Below are 14,278 nucleotides of genomic sequence, written 5' to 3'. Positions count from 1 at the left end.
TTATTATTGTCTCTATATTTCAATGAGGAAATCAACACTTAAGGAAGATAGATAACTTGACCAATATCTTATAGCCAGTAAGTAGCAGAACCCTGACTGAAAACACAGCTCTTTGTGACAATGCATAGTCAATGGCATATAATACAACATTATTTTAGTATGAAGGTAATATTACAAAGTTTATTCTTATTTTATAGATAAGAAAACTGAGGCTTGGAAAGATGCAATGACTTGCCTACAGTCACAGAACCAGGAAGTGCAAGAGAACAGGAAAAGAAATAATTAGAGAACAAGAAGGAGTGCTTATAACTTAAAAATAGGGTAGGTGAAATGAAAATTCAATAGTTTATCTTCAATAGAAGATAAAATTAAGAATATCTTCCAAAAGTAAAACAAAAAGACAAGAAATAGAAAAGAGAAGAAATAAGATATCAATCATGGAGATTCAACTCTGACCAATAGGAGACCTAGAAAGTGAAAACAGAGAAAATGAAAGGGAAGAAATTTTCAAAGAAACAATATGTGGGACTTCCCAAAGATGGCGGCTGGCAGGACGGAGGTGAGGGAGAGGAAGTAAATGAGTGAGGGGATGAAAGGAGAGTGTGTGGTGTGTGTGGTGAGTGTGTGAGTGAGAGAGGGGCAGTTAAAACCGGCAGGAGCAGCAGGGGCTGGCAGACCAGGCTCTCTTGGACAAGGAGAGACTACCACCGCTGCGGGACTCAGGCACGGAACCCACGCCATCTTGAAGGGGAGAGTGGCCTCATCTAGGAACTCATCAACACCACCACCCAGACAGCCCTTGGACACTGCCCGCGACCCGGCAGCCACTCCAGCCAAAATCCTGATACCCCACCCACAGACCCACAGACCCTACGACCTCCACCTCCAAAGAGGCACCGCTCCCGCAGCAGTAAGTGCATCTTCCCCTTCCCCAGTGGCAGAACTCCGGACACCACATTCATGCATTTCCAGCGCGCAGGCATCCAGGGCACACCACTTGGTAGTTAGCACCTGGGAGCCACTAGGAGCCCCTGCTGGGTATGATTTTGTACAGATAAGGGCACGTTGCCCCGCAGTAGAAATTCTGAATTCCCTCTTCCTGAATAACTGCCCACAGACACCCCAGCTGCGTATCTTCAGCACCAGGGCCCCTCAGAGTGCGTCAGTGCGCCTCGCTGGCAAACACACCATGGGTGCCCCTGTGAGCCACCACTGGGAGTGCGCGCCTATCCACCACAGGTGCAGCAGAAAGCTGAGTCTGCCCACCCTACAACTACAGAACTCTGGATACCACAGTCATCCTTTCCAGAGCGCAGGCCTCCTGAGCCCCATCACCCCAACAGACGATTCCTGAGTGCTACTGTGAGTCCCCACTGGGCATGCGTGATTTCAATCAAGGGTGCAAGACAGCAAAAATTGGGACACCCCCCTCCACAGCTGCTGACTTCTAGACATCGCAGTTGTACCTTTCCAACTCACAGGCCTACATCAAGAGAACCCAAATAGCTCCCTACTTGAGGCCCTGGTATCTGGAATTTACCTACTTGAGCTATTTGGGTTCTCTTGATGAAGGCCTGTGAGTTGGAAAGGTACAACTGCAGTGTCTAGAATAGGGAGCTACACTAGATTACCAAGCCCAGGAGACCTGAGAGATCACACCAGTAACACCATCCCCAAAAGAACCTGGTAGCAAAGCAATTGGACCTACAATTAGAATGTTACAGCAAAACATGGGAAAACAAAAAAGCAATCCCCAAAGGAAAGAAAAAGAGGAATCATCAGAAAGGGAGTTAAATGAAATTGAGGCTAGCAACATATCAGAGAAATAATTCAGAGTAATGGTTATAAGGATGCTTAAATGGCTGGATGACAAATACACACAACTCAATGAGAATTATAAGGAGCTGAATGAGAACGTCACCAACATGAAAAGAAAGCAAGAGGAGATGAAGAATGACACAGCTGCAATAAAGAACACAATGGAAGGCTTAAACAGTAGACTAGAAGAGGCTGAGGACCACATCAGCGAATTAGAAGCCAAGGTAGGAAAAAACACACAAACACAGCAGCAACTGGAAAGAAGACTTAAAAAGCAAGAGGAGAGCCTAAGGGAGCTTTGGGACAACACAAAACGAAACAACATTCGCATAATAGGGGTCCCAGAAGGAGAGGAAGAGAAGCAAAGAATAGAAAACCTGTTTGAAGAAATAATGACAGAAAACTTCCCTGATATTGGCAAGAAAGAAAAAAACTATGCATGTCCAAGAAGTACATAGAGTCCCAAACAAGATGAACCCCAAAAGACCGACACCAAGACACATCATAATTAAATTGGCAAACACCAATGACAAAGTAAGAATCTTAAAGGTTATCTCCGATAAGGGTTCAATCTCCAACATTTACAGGGAACTCATACAACTTAACAAAAGGAAGGTAAACAACCCAATCAAAAAATGGGCAACAGACCTAAATAGATACTTTTCGAAAGAGGACATAAGAAAGGCCAAGAGACATGTGAAAACATGCTCAAAGTCACTAATTATCCGAGAGATGCAAATCAAAATGACAATGATGTACCATCTCACACCTGTCAGAATGGCTATCATCAACAAATCAACAGATGACAAGTGCTGGCGAGGATGCGGAGAAAAAGGAACCCTTGTGCACTGCTGGTGGGGATGCAGACTGGTACAGCCACTGTGGAGAACAGTATGGAGTTTCTGTTTAGTTTCAAAAAACTAAAAATGGAACTCCCATTTGACCCAGTGATTCCACTTCTAGGAATATATCCCAATAAACTAGAAACACCAATCAGAAAGGATATTTGCACCCCTATGTTCATAGCAGCACAATTTACAATAGCTAAGATTTGGAAACAGCCTAAGTGCCCATCAGCAGATGAGTGGATTAGAAAATTATGGTACATCTACACAATGGAATACTACACTGCTTTAAAAAAAGAAGGAATTCTTACCATTTGCAGCAGCATGGATGGAGAGCATTATGGAGAGCATTATGTTAAGCAAAATAAGCCAGTCAGAGAAAGAGAAATACCACATGATCTCACTCATTTATGGATAATAAAGAACATTATAACCTGATGAACCAAAAGACTGATACAGAGGCAGAGAAGCATCAAACAGACTGTCAAATTACAGCGGGAAGGCTGGGGAGGGGGGAGGGAGGTAAGAGATCAACCAAAGGACCTATATGCATGCATATAAGCATAACCAATGGACGCAAGACACTGGGCATGTATGGGAGTGGGGGGGGAAGGGGGAGTATGGACACATGTAATACCTTAATCAATAAAAAAAATTTAAAAAGAAACAATATGTGGCAGAATGTAAGCAGTCCATTGAAATCTATTCTTCTCTTCTTCCTGGGTACTAGGCTACATTTTTCAGATTCCTTTAAGAGTTAAGGGGCCAAGTGACTAAGTGTTCTCAAATGGAATGTAAATGGGACAACAGGAGCCATGTCCTGGCCTACCTCATAAATTCTATGTATTTTTGCCTTCCTGTGAGTCGAAATGACAATGAACAAAGTGATATTAACAACCACATGTTAAAGAAAGCAGAACCTCCTCATAACCTAGAACATCTGCTCTACACTATTAAGTAAGAAATAATGGTGAAGCCACTCCATTTTGGGGGGCTACTTTTTATAAAGTTTGATGTTTGTTATAAGTTTAGCCTACTCTAACTAATACATAATACAAGTATATTTCCAATTTCACATAAAAAACATAATTCTCCAATAAAAACAATATTTTGTCTCAGAAAACAAAGTAATCATAATACATTACTTTGTTCAATAAATAAAGATTACATAGACATAATAATGTAAATGTGATTTTTAATAAAATAAACAATTGTGATAAAGTATATTGGGAGAATATAGGGAAGGAAAATGGAGTAATGGTGGTGGTGGAAAAACTAAATTATCATCTAGCCCAATGATGGCGAACCTATGACACGCGTGTCAGCACTGACACGTAGCCATTTCTGATGACACGCGGCCGCTGAGGCGGCCGCATGCCAAGGATGAAACATTTGCTGCTCCTGAGGATGAAACATTTGCGACTAGAGTTACTCCAAGACTAACTCTAGTTAGTTCATCCTCAGAAACATTTGCGACTAGAGTCTTGGAGTAACTCTAGTCGCAAATGTTTCATCCTCCCCTATTAGACACTCTTTGCCGGAGGTCTGTAGGCCAAAACAACAGAAGTCCGGCACAGAGCGTCTAGTTCTGGGAATTCCGGTTAAGCCAGGATCTTTGCCCTCACTTCCGCCAGCAGAGCAGGGAGCAGCGGAACGCAGCAGGGGACGCATCTCTGGGGGCCCTGCCATTACCAGTAACCAAATAACAGTTAACCACAGCAACTATTATCTACTGTTCTGGGGTGTCATGGATTTCTAATCCATCATTACTGAGATAAGTGAGGGGGAGGCTGGGAGAGGCGAGGGTTTGTGGCGTGCTATGGGTGCTGTTTCTCGCCATTAGAAATAGCGGCAGCCATTTTAATTCACATAAGGAACACCATCTTGCTCCATAGTGCAGACTCCATTTCACCACTATTACTGTTGTGCATCCTTATTAACCCCTATTTCTGCTAATTAACCCTGCCCTTTCCTAAAAGACAGTTATATGCACCATTTTGTGGTTAGTTAGGCTAGTTAACCCCTAATTGCCTGCAGGCCTAACAAGTTATCTACAATTCTATCTTCTGTCACTGCCCCCCTGATGGAGAACCCAAAAAATAAACAACTAAGGTTAAGTAAAGGAAGTGGAGTAGCAGTGGCCGACCCTTTCAAGAGACATGGACTGAGATGTATGGCTTTGTAGAAAAAAATGGCAGATCATTTTGCATTCTATGTACTGAAACAGTAATAAGCAGAACGTGGAATATAAATAGACATTTTGAAACTAATCATTCCCAGCTCTTGGAAAAAAGTGAGGATGAAAGGAAGGAATACATTTCTAGGCAGCTACACCTTTATAAGAGCCTATCTAATTCCATCCTTAAATTTATGAAAGGCTCTACAAATTTAACATCTGCAAGTTTGAGCATTGCTCACTCTATAGCTCAGCATGGAAAAGCGCTCAGTGAGGGAGAATTTATTAAAGAAACTCTCCCAAGATGTGCACCAGTTCTATTTCACAATATGCAGAATAAAGATGCAATTATTAAGGTAATATCTGAGTTACCACTCAGTAGAAATATCATAAAAGACCGAATAATGAGACTGAACACAAACGTACAACATCAATTAAAGAGAGACATAAGGAAGTGTAAATATTTTTTGATCTCTCTTGATGAAACTACTGATGTCACATCACATGCTCAGTTGGCCATTATTGGTCGATATTCTGATGGTCTCTCAATGAGAGAAGAGTTGATAAAGTTAGTATCAGTGTCAACAAGTAAATCAGGAAGCGAAATATGTAAGGTTGTTATACAAACATTTCGTGATCTAAGCATTGATATCTCTAAAGTTGTGTCAGTGACGACAGATGGGGCACCAAATATGGTGGGGAAAAAAGTCGGATTTGTCAAATTGTTTACAGAAGCTATTGGACATCCGATTGTGCCTTTTCATTGTATTATCCATCAGGAGGCTTTATGTGCCAAGGCAGGATTCACCAACTTAAACGACTTAATGTCAGTTGTTACAAAAATAGTTAATTTAATAGCTGCTCGCCCCCTTCACAAGCAAGAATTTTCAGCACTTTTACTGGAGGTTGATTCTACCTACAGTGGACTGCTGATGTACAATAATGTAAGATGGCTGAGCCGAGGCAAAGTTCTTGAGCGCTTTGTGGAGTGCTTTGAATAAATTAAGGTATTTCTTGACGATAAGGATCTGGGAAACTTTCCTCAGCTTAATGATGATAAGTGGGTCAACACCCTGATGTTTTTTACAGATCTCTCTGTTCATATTAATGAACTGAACTTAAAGTTACAAGGTTTTGGCAAAAGTATTGACGTTATGTTTGGATACATAAAAGCTTTTGAAAGTAAAGTTAAAATTTTCAAGCGAGATGTAGAAACTAAAACTTATAAGTATTTTCCTCGAGTAACAAAGTATTTTGAGAAGGCCAGTGCAGCTGTACAAAATGAAATGGAACTCTTGCATATGAAGTACCAGCATGTTTTAGACTTGTTACTTGACCAGTTTAGTGATAGATTTAGTCAATTTAGAAGTCTAGAACAGACCATGAAAATAATTAAGTATCCTGATGTAGTAGTCTACAGTAGTTTGGAATTAAATGGTTTCCAATGGATGCAAATTGATGATTTGGAGATGCAACTTGCAGAATTTCAAGACAGTATCTGGGCTCAGGTGTTTGTCGACTTGAGGTCAAAGCTTGAGAATCTGGAAAGGTGCCGCTTGGAGAATCAAGAGGAGTGCCACTATGAACAGGAAATTTGGAGTGCCTAGAACCGACTACCAGACACTTTTAGCACCCTGAAAAATATAGCAATGGCTTTACTCACAATTTTTCCCTCTACATACTTTTGTGAGGCCTTATTCTCAGTGTTAAATAATATCAAAACCAACAAAAGAAACAGATTGACAGATGAAGTTAGTAGCGCTTGCTTGGGCCTGAACTGTACAAAATACCAACCTTCAATTGAAGATTTAGCCAATGAAATTCAGCAACAAAAAAGTCACTAATAGGCAGGTTAGTTAAAGAATTCCCCCTCCCCCTCACTTATCTTAGTTCACGGCACCCCACAAAGCTAAATAATATCAAGACCAACAAAAGAAACTGACTGATGGATGAACAAAGAAGTCACTAAGCAGGTAAGTTAAATATTTAGTTTTTGGTTTATTAAATACAATTATATATTACAATTATACTTTTATGTTATTTAAACTATAAATATCGCGAAATAATGTTTTTTCCTCAAAGTGACACACTACCAGAGTTATGCTCAGTTTTTTGGCGAAGTTTGACACACCAAGCTCAAAAGGTTGCCCATCACTGATTTAGCCTATGAGAAAGTCAAAAGATCGTTTTAAAAATTGATAAATCAAAAGGTTAGTATAGGTCCATGATCTAAAATATAGAGGTAAATAAGAGATGAACAAATGAAAAAGATAAAAGTGTGTTTTTGGGGGGCAATGGGATTGAGAAATGGAGAAGGAAGAAGCAAAGAGCTGCTATTTGATGATATATTTGATTTTTAAACTATGTGTTATGTATTACTTTGATGCTTAAAAATGTACGCAATAGGGAAATGTACACAATTGGAAAATGAACACAGATGAGATGGACTACCAGGTGTACTGGTTAATAATGCGGATTTTTTCAATAGATGGAGTTACACATATGTTGATATATATGCGATTTGATATGTATGCTATTTCGATGTATTGACAACAAGCTCCAAAACTTCATATGTCAAATTTGCTGAAGTTGTTAACATCATAGATGTTTTTACACTTAAAAATGTTAAATTTCGTGCCAAAAAAAGAGCATTTGCAGGAAGTTTTAATTCATTACTTTATTTTGAAGAAAAGTGCCGCTAAAAGTTATCGTATACTTCGGAAAGTTTATGGTGAACATGCTCCATCTCAAGATACTTGTAATGCTGGTTTAAATGCTTTAAAAGTGATGATTTTGATGTGAAAGACAAAGACGTCCAGTTCAACCAAAAAAGTTTGAAGACCAACAATTACAAGCATTATTGGATGAAGATGCGTGTCAAACTCAAAAACAACTTGCAGAAAGATTAAACGTAGCTCAGCAAACAATTTTCGATCATTTATAAGCAATGGGAAAGATTTTAAAGGAAGGAAAATGGGTGCCACATCAACTGAAAAAAAGATAAATGGAAAACCAAAAAGTCGTCAGTAAAATGTTGCTTCAACAGCACGAAAGTCTTTTTTGCATTGAATTGTGACTGGCGATGAAAAGTGGATTTATTTTGAGAATCCCAAATGCACAAAATCATGGGTTGATCCAGGTCAACCATCAACTGCAAGGCCAAATCGCTTCAGAAAAAAAGACAGTGCTCTGCATTTGGTGGGATCAGGAAGGTGTGGTGTATTATGAGCTTCTAAAACCAGGTGAAACCGTTAATACTGATCACTACCATTAACAAATAATCAATTTGAACCACGCTTTGATCGTGAAACGACCAAACACGGCAAAGTAAATTTGTTTCATGATGACACATCATCACACACTTCAAAACCAGTTAAAGACAAGTTAAAAGATCTTGCCTGGGAAGTATTAACCCACCCGCTGTATTCACCGGACCTTGCTCCTTCAGATTACCACTTGTTCTGATCAATGGCACACACACTTTCTGAGCAGCACTTCAAAACATACAAAGAAGTGGAAAATTGGGTCTCTGAATGGTTTGCCTCAAAAGAAGAAAAGTTCTATTGGGACGGTATCCACAAATTACCTGAAAGATGGGGAAATGTGTAGCTAGCGATGGACTTTACTTTGAATAAAGCACTTTTGATGTTTCTCTTGAAATTATCATGTTTTCTTTGACTACAAAATCCACTATTATTAACTGGTACACCTAGTAGTTTTGAAATAGCATAATATATAAGCTTGAGAAGGTAAAGTAGAAAGATAGGAAAGAAGGTAGCCTGCTGTCCCCAACCTTGCTACACCCAAATCTCTGGTCTTTAGGAGTTAAGAGTAAAAATGCTCAAGAAATATTTATAAATGAGTATATATACTTTAAAAATTCAGGAATTCTATTATCTAGCTAGACTTTCTTTTTTTTTTACTCTGCTATGGTCCCATATGCATACAGTAATATTTACTGTATCCCCACGTGGAAGCATCATCTTGGCAGATGCTAGCCATTGGAAGAAGTGAGTGAGTGTGTGTGTGTGTGTGTGTATGTGTGTGTGTGTGTAAATGAGTGTTAGGGTTTAGGGTTAGAGGATTTGGTCTCATGCAAGCAAGGAAAAAGTAACTGGGCAGCTAGAAAAAGGGAAGATTGGGAAGCACAAGCAATCCTGTATAATAAAAGGCTAATATGCAAATTGTCCCCTCTACCGGGAGTACATCTGGGAGTTTAACCCAGAGTTTGACCAGGGGGCAGGGCTGGCCTGCCAACCGACCGCGGCCCCTTCCCCGGCCCACCCCACCTCTATTCAGCCCCCTCACCCTAATCTGGGGTGGGGCCAGCTGGCCAACCACCCACAGCCTCTCCCCACAGCCTAGCCCGACCCCACCCGTGCATGAATTCGTGCACTGGGCCTCTAGTAATATAATAAGGAAGAGATAAGAGGTAACAGATAAGTGGAAGAAAGAGAAGCAGTAAACAGAGGAACTTTATTTAGAAATATAAAAGGGGGACATATGTAATATTTTTAACAATAAAGCTAAATTTATAAAAAAAGAAAAAATGCTATTGGGAGTTTGATGGGGGTTGCATTAAATCTGTATGTTGCTTTGGGTAATATGGTCACTTTAACTATGTTGATTCATCCAATCTATGAACACAGAATATCTTTCCATTTCTTTGTTTTATTCAATTTATCTTAATAATATAGTTTTCAGTGTACAGGTCCTTCATATCTTTTGTTAAGTTTACTAGTATTCCTAGGTATTTTGTTATTTTTGTTGCAATTGCAAAAGGAATTTTTTTTTACTTCTTTTTCTAAAATTTCATTGTTATATAGAGAAATGGAGTGGATTTTTGTTCATTGATTTTGTATCCTGCAAATTTACTATATTTGTTTAATGTTTGTAATTGTTTTTTAAATTGAGTCTTGAGGGTTTTCTATATAAAGAATCCTGTCTTCCACCAAAAGTGACAATTTCACTTCTTCATTCCTAATTTGGGTGTTTGCTTTTTTTTTTTATGTCTTTTATTTCTTTCTGTTGCCTGATTGTTCTGGCTAGGACATCCTGAATAGGTTCTTCAAAAAATTAAGAATAGGGTTGCCATGTGACCCAGCAATCCCTCTCCTGGGTATCTACCTGAAAACATTTTGAAAACAATTTGAAAACAATTTGAAAACAATTTTTGAAAACAATTTGAAAACAATTTGAAAACATTTATTTGTAAAGATATATGTACCTCTATGTTCATTGCAGCATTATTCACAGTGGCCAAGACATGGAAACAACTGAAGTGTTCTTCGATAGAGGAGTGGATAAAGAAGATATGGAATACTATTGAGCCATAAGAAAAGATGAAATACTGCCATTTGCAACTACATAGATGGATCTTAAGGATATCATGCTAAGCAAAATATGTCAGATGGAAAAAGTCAAGAATCATATGATTTTACTCATGTAGGATATAAAACTGAAAACAACAAATGAACAAATAAGACAAGTAAACAAAAACTCACAGACAGACAACAGTATGGTGGTTACCAGAGGGGAAAGTGGGGAGGAAGGAGGTAGTAAAGGTATGGGGGTCAAAATATGGCGACAGGAAGAGTTTTGACTTTGAGTGGTAAACACAGAATGTAACATACAGATGATGTAATATAAAATAGTACACTTGAAACATATAATTTTATTAACCTATGTCACCCAATAAATTTAACATTGAAAAAATGAATATAAAGATGTAAAGAAAGGATTTTGCTGTGGTCTAAGTAATTATGGTGATGCTGATTTGGAAGGCTGACCTCAACCATGGCAAATACCTTTACTGTTATTCCAAAAGAGAACCCATCATATCTCAAAATGAGGCTAATGCTATATACTTTTTAAAAATGTTATCTTGCCCTAACTGGTTTGGCTCAGTGGATAGAGTGTCGGCCTGCAGACTGAAGGGTCCCAGGTTCGATTCCCTTCAAGGGTATGTACCTTGGTTGCGGGCACATCCCCAGTAAGGGATGTGCAGGAGGCAGCAGATTGATGTTTCTCTCTCATCGATGTTTCTAACTCTCTATCCCTCTCTCTTCCTCTCTACAAAAAATCAATAAAATATAAAAAAATTATCTTTATTGATGAAAGTATTACAGATGTTCCCCTTTATCCCCCATTGACTGACTCCACCCTGCTCCCCCCTCCTCCCCAGGCCTTCCCCGCACTATTATCTGTCCATGGGCTATGCATATATGCATGTAAGTTCTACTTTTAACAACTATTCCAAACTCAAACCTACTTTGAAGGAAACCATGTACCTACCCTTTGAGGAGCATAAACAGGATATGTGGATGAGCACTAATGTACTCCACAGTAGGACATCGAGTGCCTATCTGTCTTCTCAAGATGTTGTTAAATATCTGGGTCACATCCTTTTTGCCCTGTTAAAGAAATAACCAACCATTATATCATATACTTGAAATGGGTGAACTGTATGACTTGTGAATTATATCTCAAAGGTTGTTTATATACATTCACATACAAATAGCACTGTCCTTCACAGTGTGAAACCATTAATTTTCTCTTTAGTCAGTTGTGCTTTCAAACATTCAACACAGAGCCTACAAAATAGATGTAGCTCCTTTCCACAGGGTTTGCACTGTGGGAAATTCAGACAATTAGAAGTCAATTTCTCACAGCAGTAAATGAAATGGCACAGAAGACTATAAAATAGTAGTCTTTAGACATAACTAAATTCTTCTGGGCATATGCAGGAGGCAACCCATGGATGTGTCTCTCTCATACCGATGTTTCTCTCACGCTCTCTCTCTCTTTGTCCCCCTCCCTCCCTTCCAGTCTCTCTACAAATCAATGGAAAAACAAAAACCAAGTTGCTGTAAACATTCATAAGCAGGTTTCATTTCTCTGTAATAAATACCAGAGTGTAATTGCTTCTATGGCAGTTGCATGTTTAGTTTTTAAAGAAATTGACAAATTGTTTTCCAGACTGGTTATACCATTTTAATTTCCATCAGCAATGTGGTTTTTATGCATCCTTGCCAGCATTTGGTGGTGTCATTAGTTTTTATTTTAGCTGTTCTGATAAGTATGTAGTAATTTCTCATTTTGGTCTCAACTTGCATTTCTGTAATGGCTAGGGAACAGCATGTATAGCTTATCTGTACATATTCCTCTTTGATGCAATGTCTCTTTATGTCTTTTGCCCATTTCTAATTGTATTGTTTCTTTTTTATATACTATTAAGTTTTGAGGATTTTTAACATACTCTAGATTCTAGTGGTTTTTTTTTTTTATCACATATGTGGTTTAAAGTATTTTTTCCCCAGTCTGTAGCTTGACTTTTCATCCTATTAAAAGGATCTTTTGCAGAGAAAAAGTTTTGAATTTTGATAGAATCCAATTTATCAATTTTTGTTTTATAGATTATACTTTTAGTGTCAAGTTTAATAATTCTTTGCCTAACTCTATATCCTGAAGTTTTTCCTTGATTTTTAAAAAAGGTGTTATAGTTTTATGTTTTACATTTACGTCTGTGATCCATTTGAGCCAATATTTTTAAAAATACATTTTTAATGATTTCAGAGAGGAAGGGATAAGGGAGAAAAATATAGAAACATCAATGATGAGAGAGAATCATTGATAAGCTGCCTCCTTCTCGCCCCACACTGGGGATTGAGCCTACAACCCAGGCATGTGCCCTGATCCGGAATCAAACTGTGAGCTCCTGGTTCATAGGTCTAGGCTCAATCACTGAGCCATGCCAGCCAGGCTGAGCCAATTATTAATAAGGTTAACAGTATACAAGAATTCTCATTTCTCCACACTCTCCCAGCATTTGTTACATCTTTTCTTTATGATAATAGACATCCTAATAGGTGTGAGGTTACATCTCATTGTGGTTTTGATTTGCATTTCTATGATGACTAAGGGGCAGGGTAGAATCAGGATGGGAGCTGAACCCAGCAATATTCACACTGGAAAAGAAGGCACCCTCCCCCTTCGATTCCCTTGAGCTATAGGTATTCTCAAGAGTAAGAGCTTATCCATTATGTTTTCTTCGAGGACTTTTATGGTTTCAGGTCATATATTCAAGTCTTAATCCAATCTGAGTTGATTTTTGTGTACAATGCAAAATAGGAGTCCATTTTAATTCTTTAGCATGTAGATATCGATATCCAATTTCCCCAACACCACTATTCTTCCCCCACTGTATATTTTTGGCTCCTTTATTGAAAATTAATTAATCATATATGCATGAGTTTATTTCTGGGTTTATATTCTGTTTTAGTGATCTATGTATCTATTTTTATGCCTGTACTTCACTACTGTAGCTTTGTAATATAGTTAGAAATCAGGAAGTGTGATGTGTCCAGCTTTGTTCTTTTTTTTTTTTTCAAGATTGTATTGGCTATTTGGAATCGTTTGTGGTTCCATATGAATTTAGGATTTTTTTCCTATTTCTGTGAAAATTTTTGATAATAATTGCATTGAATCTGTAGAACTCAGAGTAATATTGATCTTTTAACATTATTAATTCTTCCAATCCATGAACACAAAGTATTTTCCACTTAATTGTGTTTTCTTCAATTTTTCATTAATGTTTGATAGTTTTCAGTGTATAAATCTTTCACCTCCATGGTTAAATTTACTCCTAAATATTTCTTCTTATTGTTATTAAAAATGGGACTGTATCTGAATTTTTTCTGATAATTTTTTGTTAGTGCAACAGATTTCTGTATATTGATTTTATACCTCCAACCCTCCTAAATTTGTTTATAAGTTCTAATAATCTTTTGGTGCAATCTTTAGGGTTTTCTGTATATAATATTGTGTCATCTGCAAATAGAGACTTCTTTTTTATTTGGATGCCATTAATTAACTAATTAGTTAGTTATTTTTACTAACTGCTCTGGCTAGGACTTTCAGATGAATACAAGTGGCAAGAATGAAGAATGGGCATCCTTGTCTTGTATCTGATCTTAAAGATTTGATCCCAGGCCCAGTCAGTGCATATGCAGGGGGCAACCAATCCATGCGTCTCTCTTACAGCAATGTTTCTCTCTCACACTCTCTCTCCCCTTCCCTTTCTCCCTCCCTTCCACTCTGTCTGAAAATCAATCTATCTATACCAATAAAAGGATAATATGCAAATGGTCGGGATGCCCTCATGCATAACGACCGATCAGCAGGCTGCATGCACAGCAGGTGCAGGTGGGCGGACACTTGCAGCATCAGGGACTTGCATCACACTGTCACAATCCATCACCAGGAGGCCTGGGGCCTGGCAGAGGCCTCTGCGCACCTCTGCTGAGTTTCGGAGGCCTGGGGGTGGGCGCCCTCAGCTCAGTGTGGTGAGGCCTGGGGTGGGGTCCCACAGCTCCATGTGGTGCAGAGGCAGGACCCCCGGCTCCAGCTTACCTCTTTGGGGCAATCCATTAAGAAGCCC

General features: G+C 38.7%; 1 protein-coding gene across 3 annotated transcripts in view; it reads right to left on the bottom strand.

The window, feature by feature from the left end:
• CAB39L (calcium binding protein 39 like) overlaps positions 1–14,278 on the bottom strand; it is a 172,570-nt gene that overhangs the window by 51,417 nt on the left and 106,875 nt on the right. For all 3 annotated transcript variants that reach the window (XM_028151629.2, XM_054719797.1, XM_054719796.1), the window contains one exon: positions 11,134–11,252. In XM_028151629.2, the coding sequence (XP_028007430.1) occupies positions 11,134–11,252 (119 nt within the window). The remainder of the gene's footprint in view (positions 1–11,133; positions 11,253–14,278) is intronic.

The sequence above is a fragment of the Eptesicus fuscus genome, chromosome 8 (genome assembly GCF_027574615.1).
Source record: "Eptesicus fuscus isolate TK198812 chromosome 8, DD_ASM_mEF_20220401, whole genome shotgun sequence".
Taxonomy (NCBI): Eukaryota; Metazoa; Chordata; class Mammalia; order Chiroptera; family Vespertilionidae; genus Eptesicus; species Eptesicus fuscus.
The sequence above is the reverse complement of the archived record's forward strand: the minus strand, read 5'-3'. Positions and strand labels throughout refer to the sequence as shown.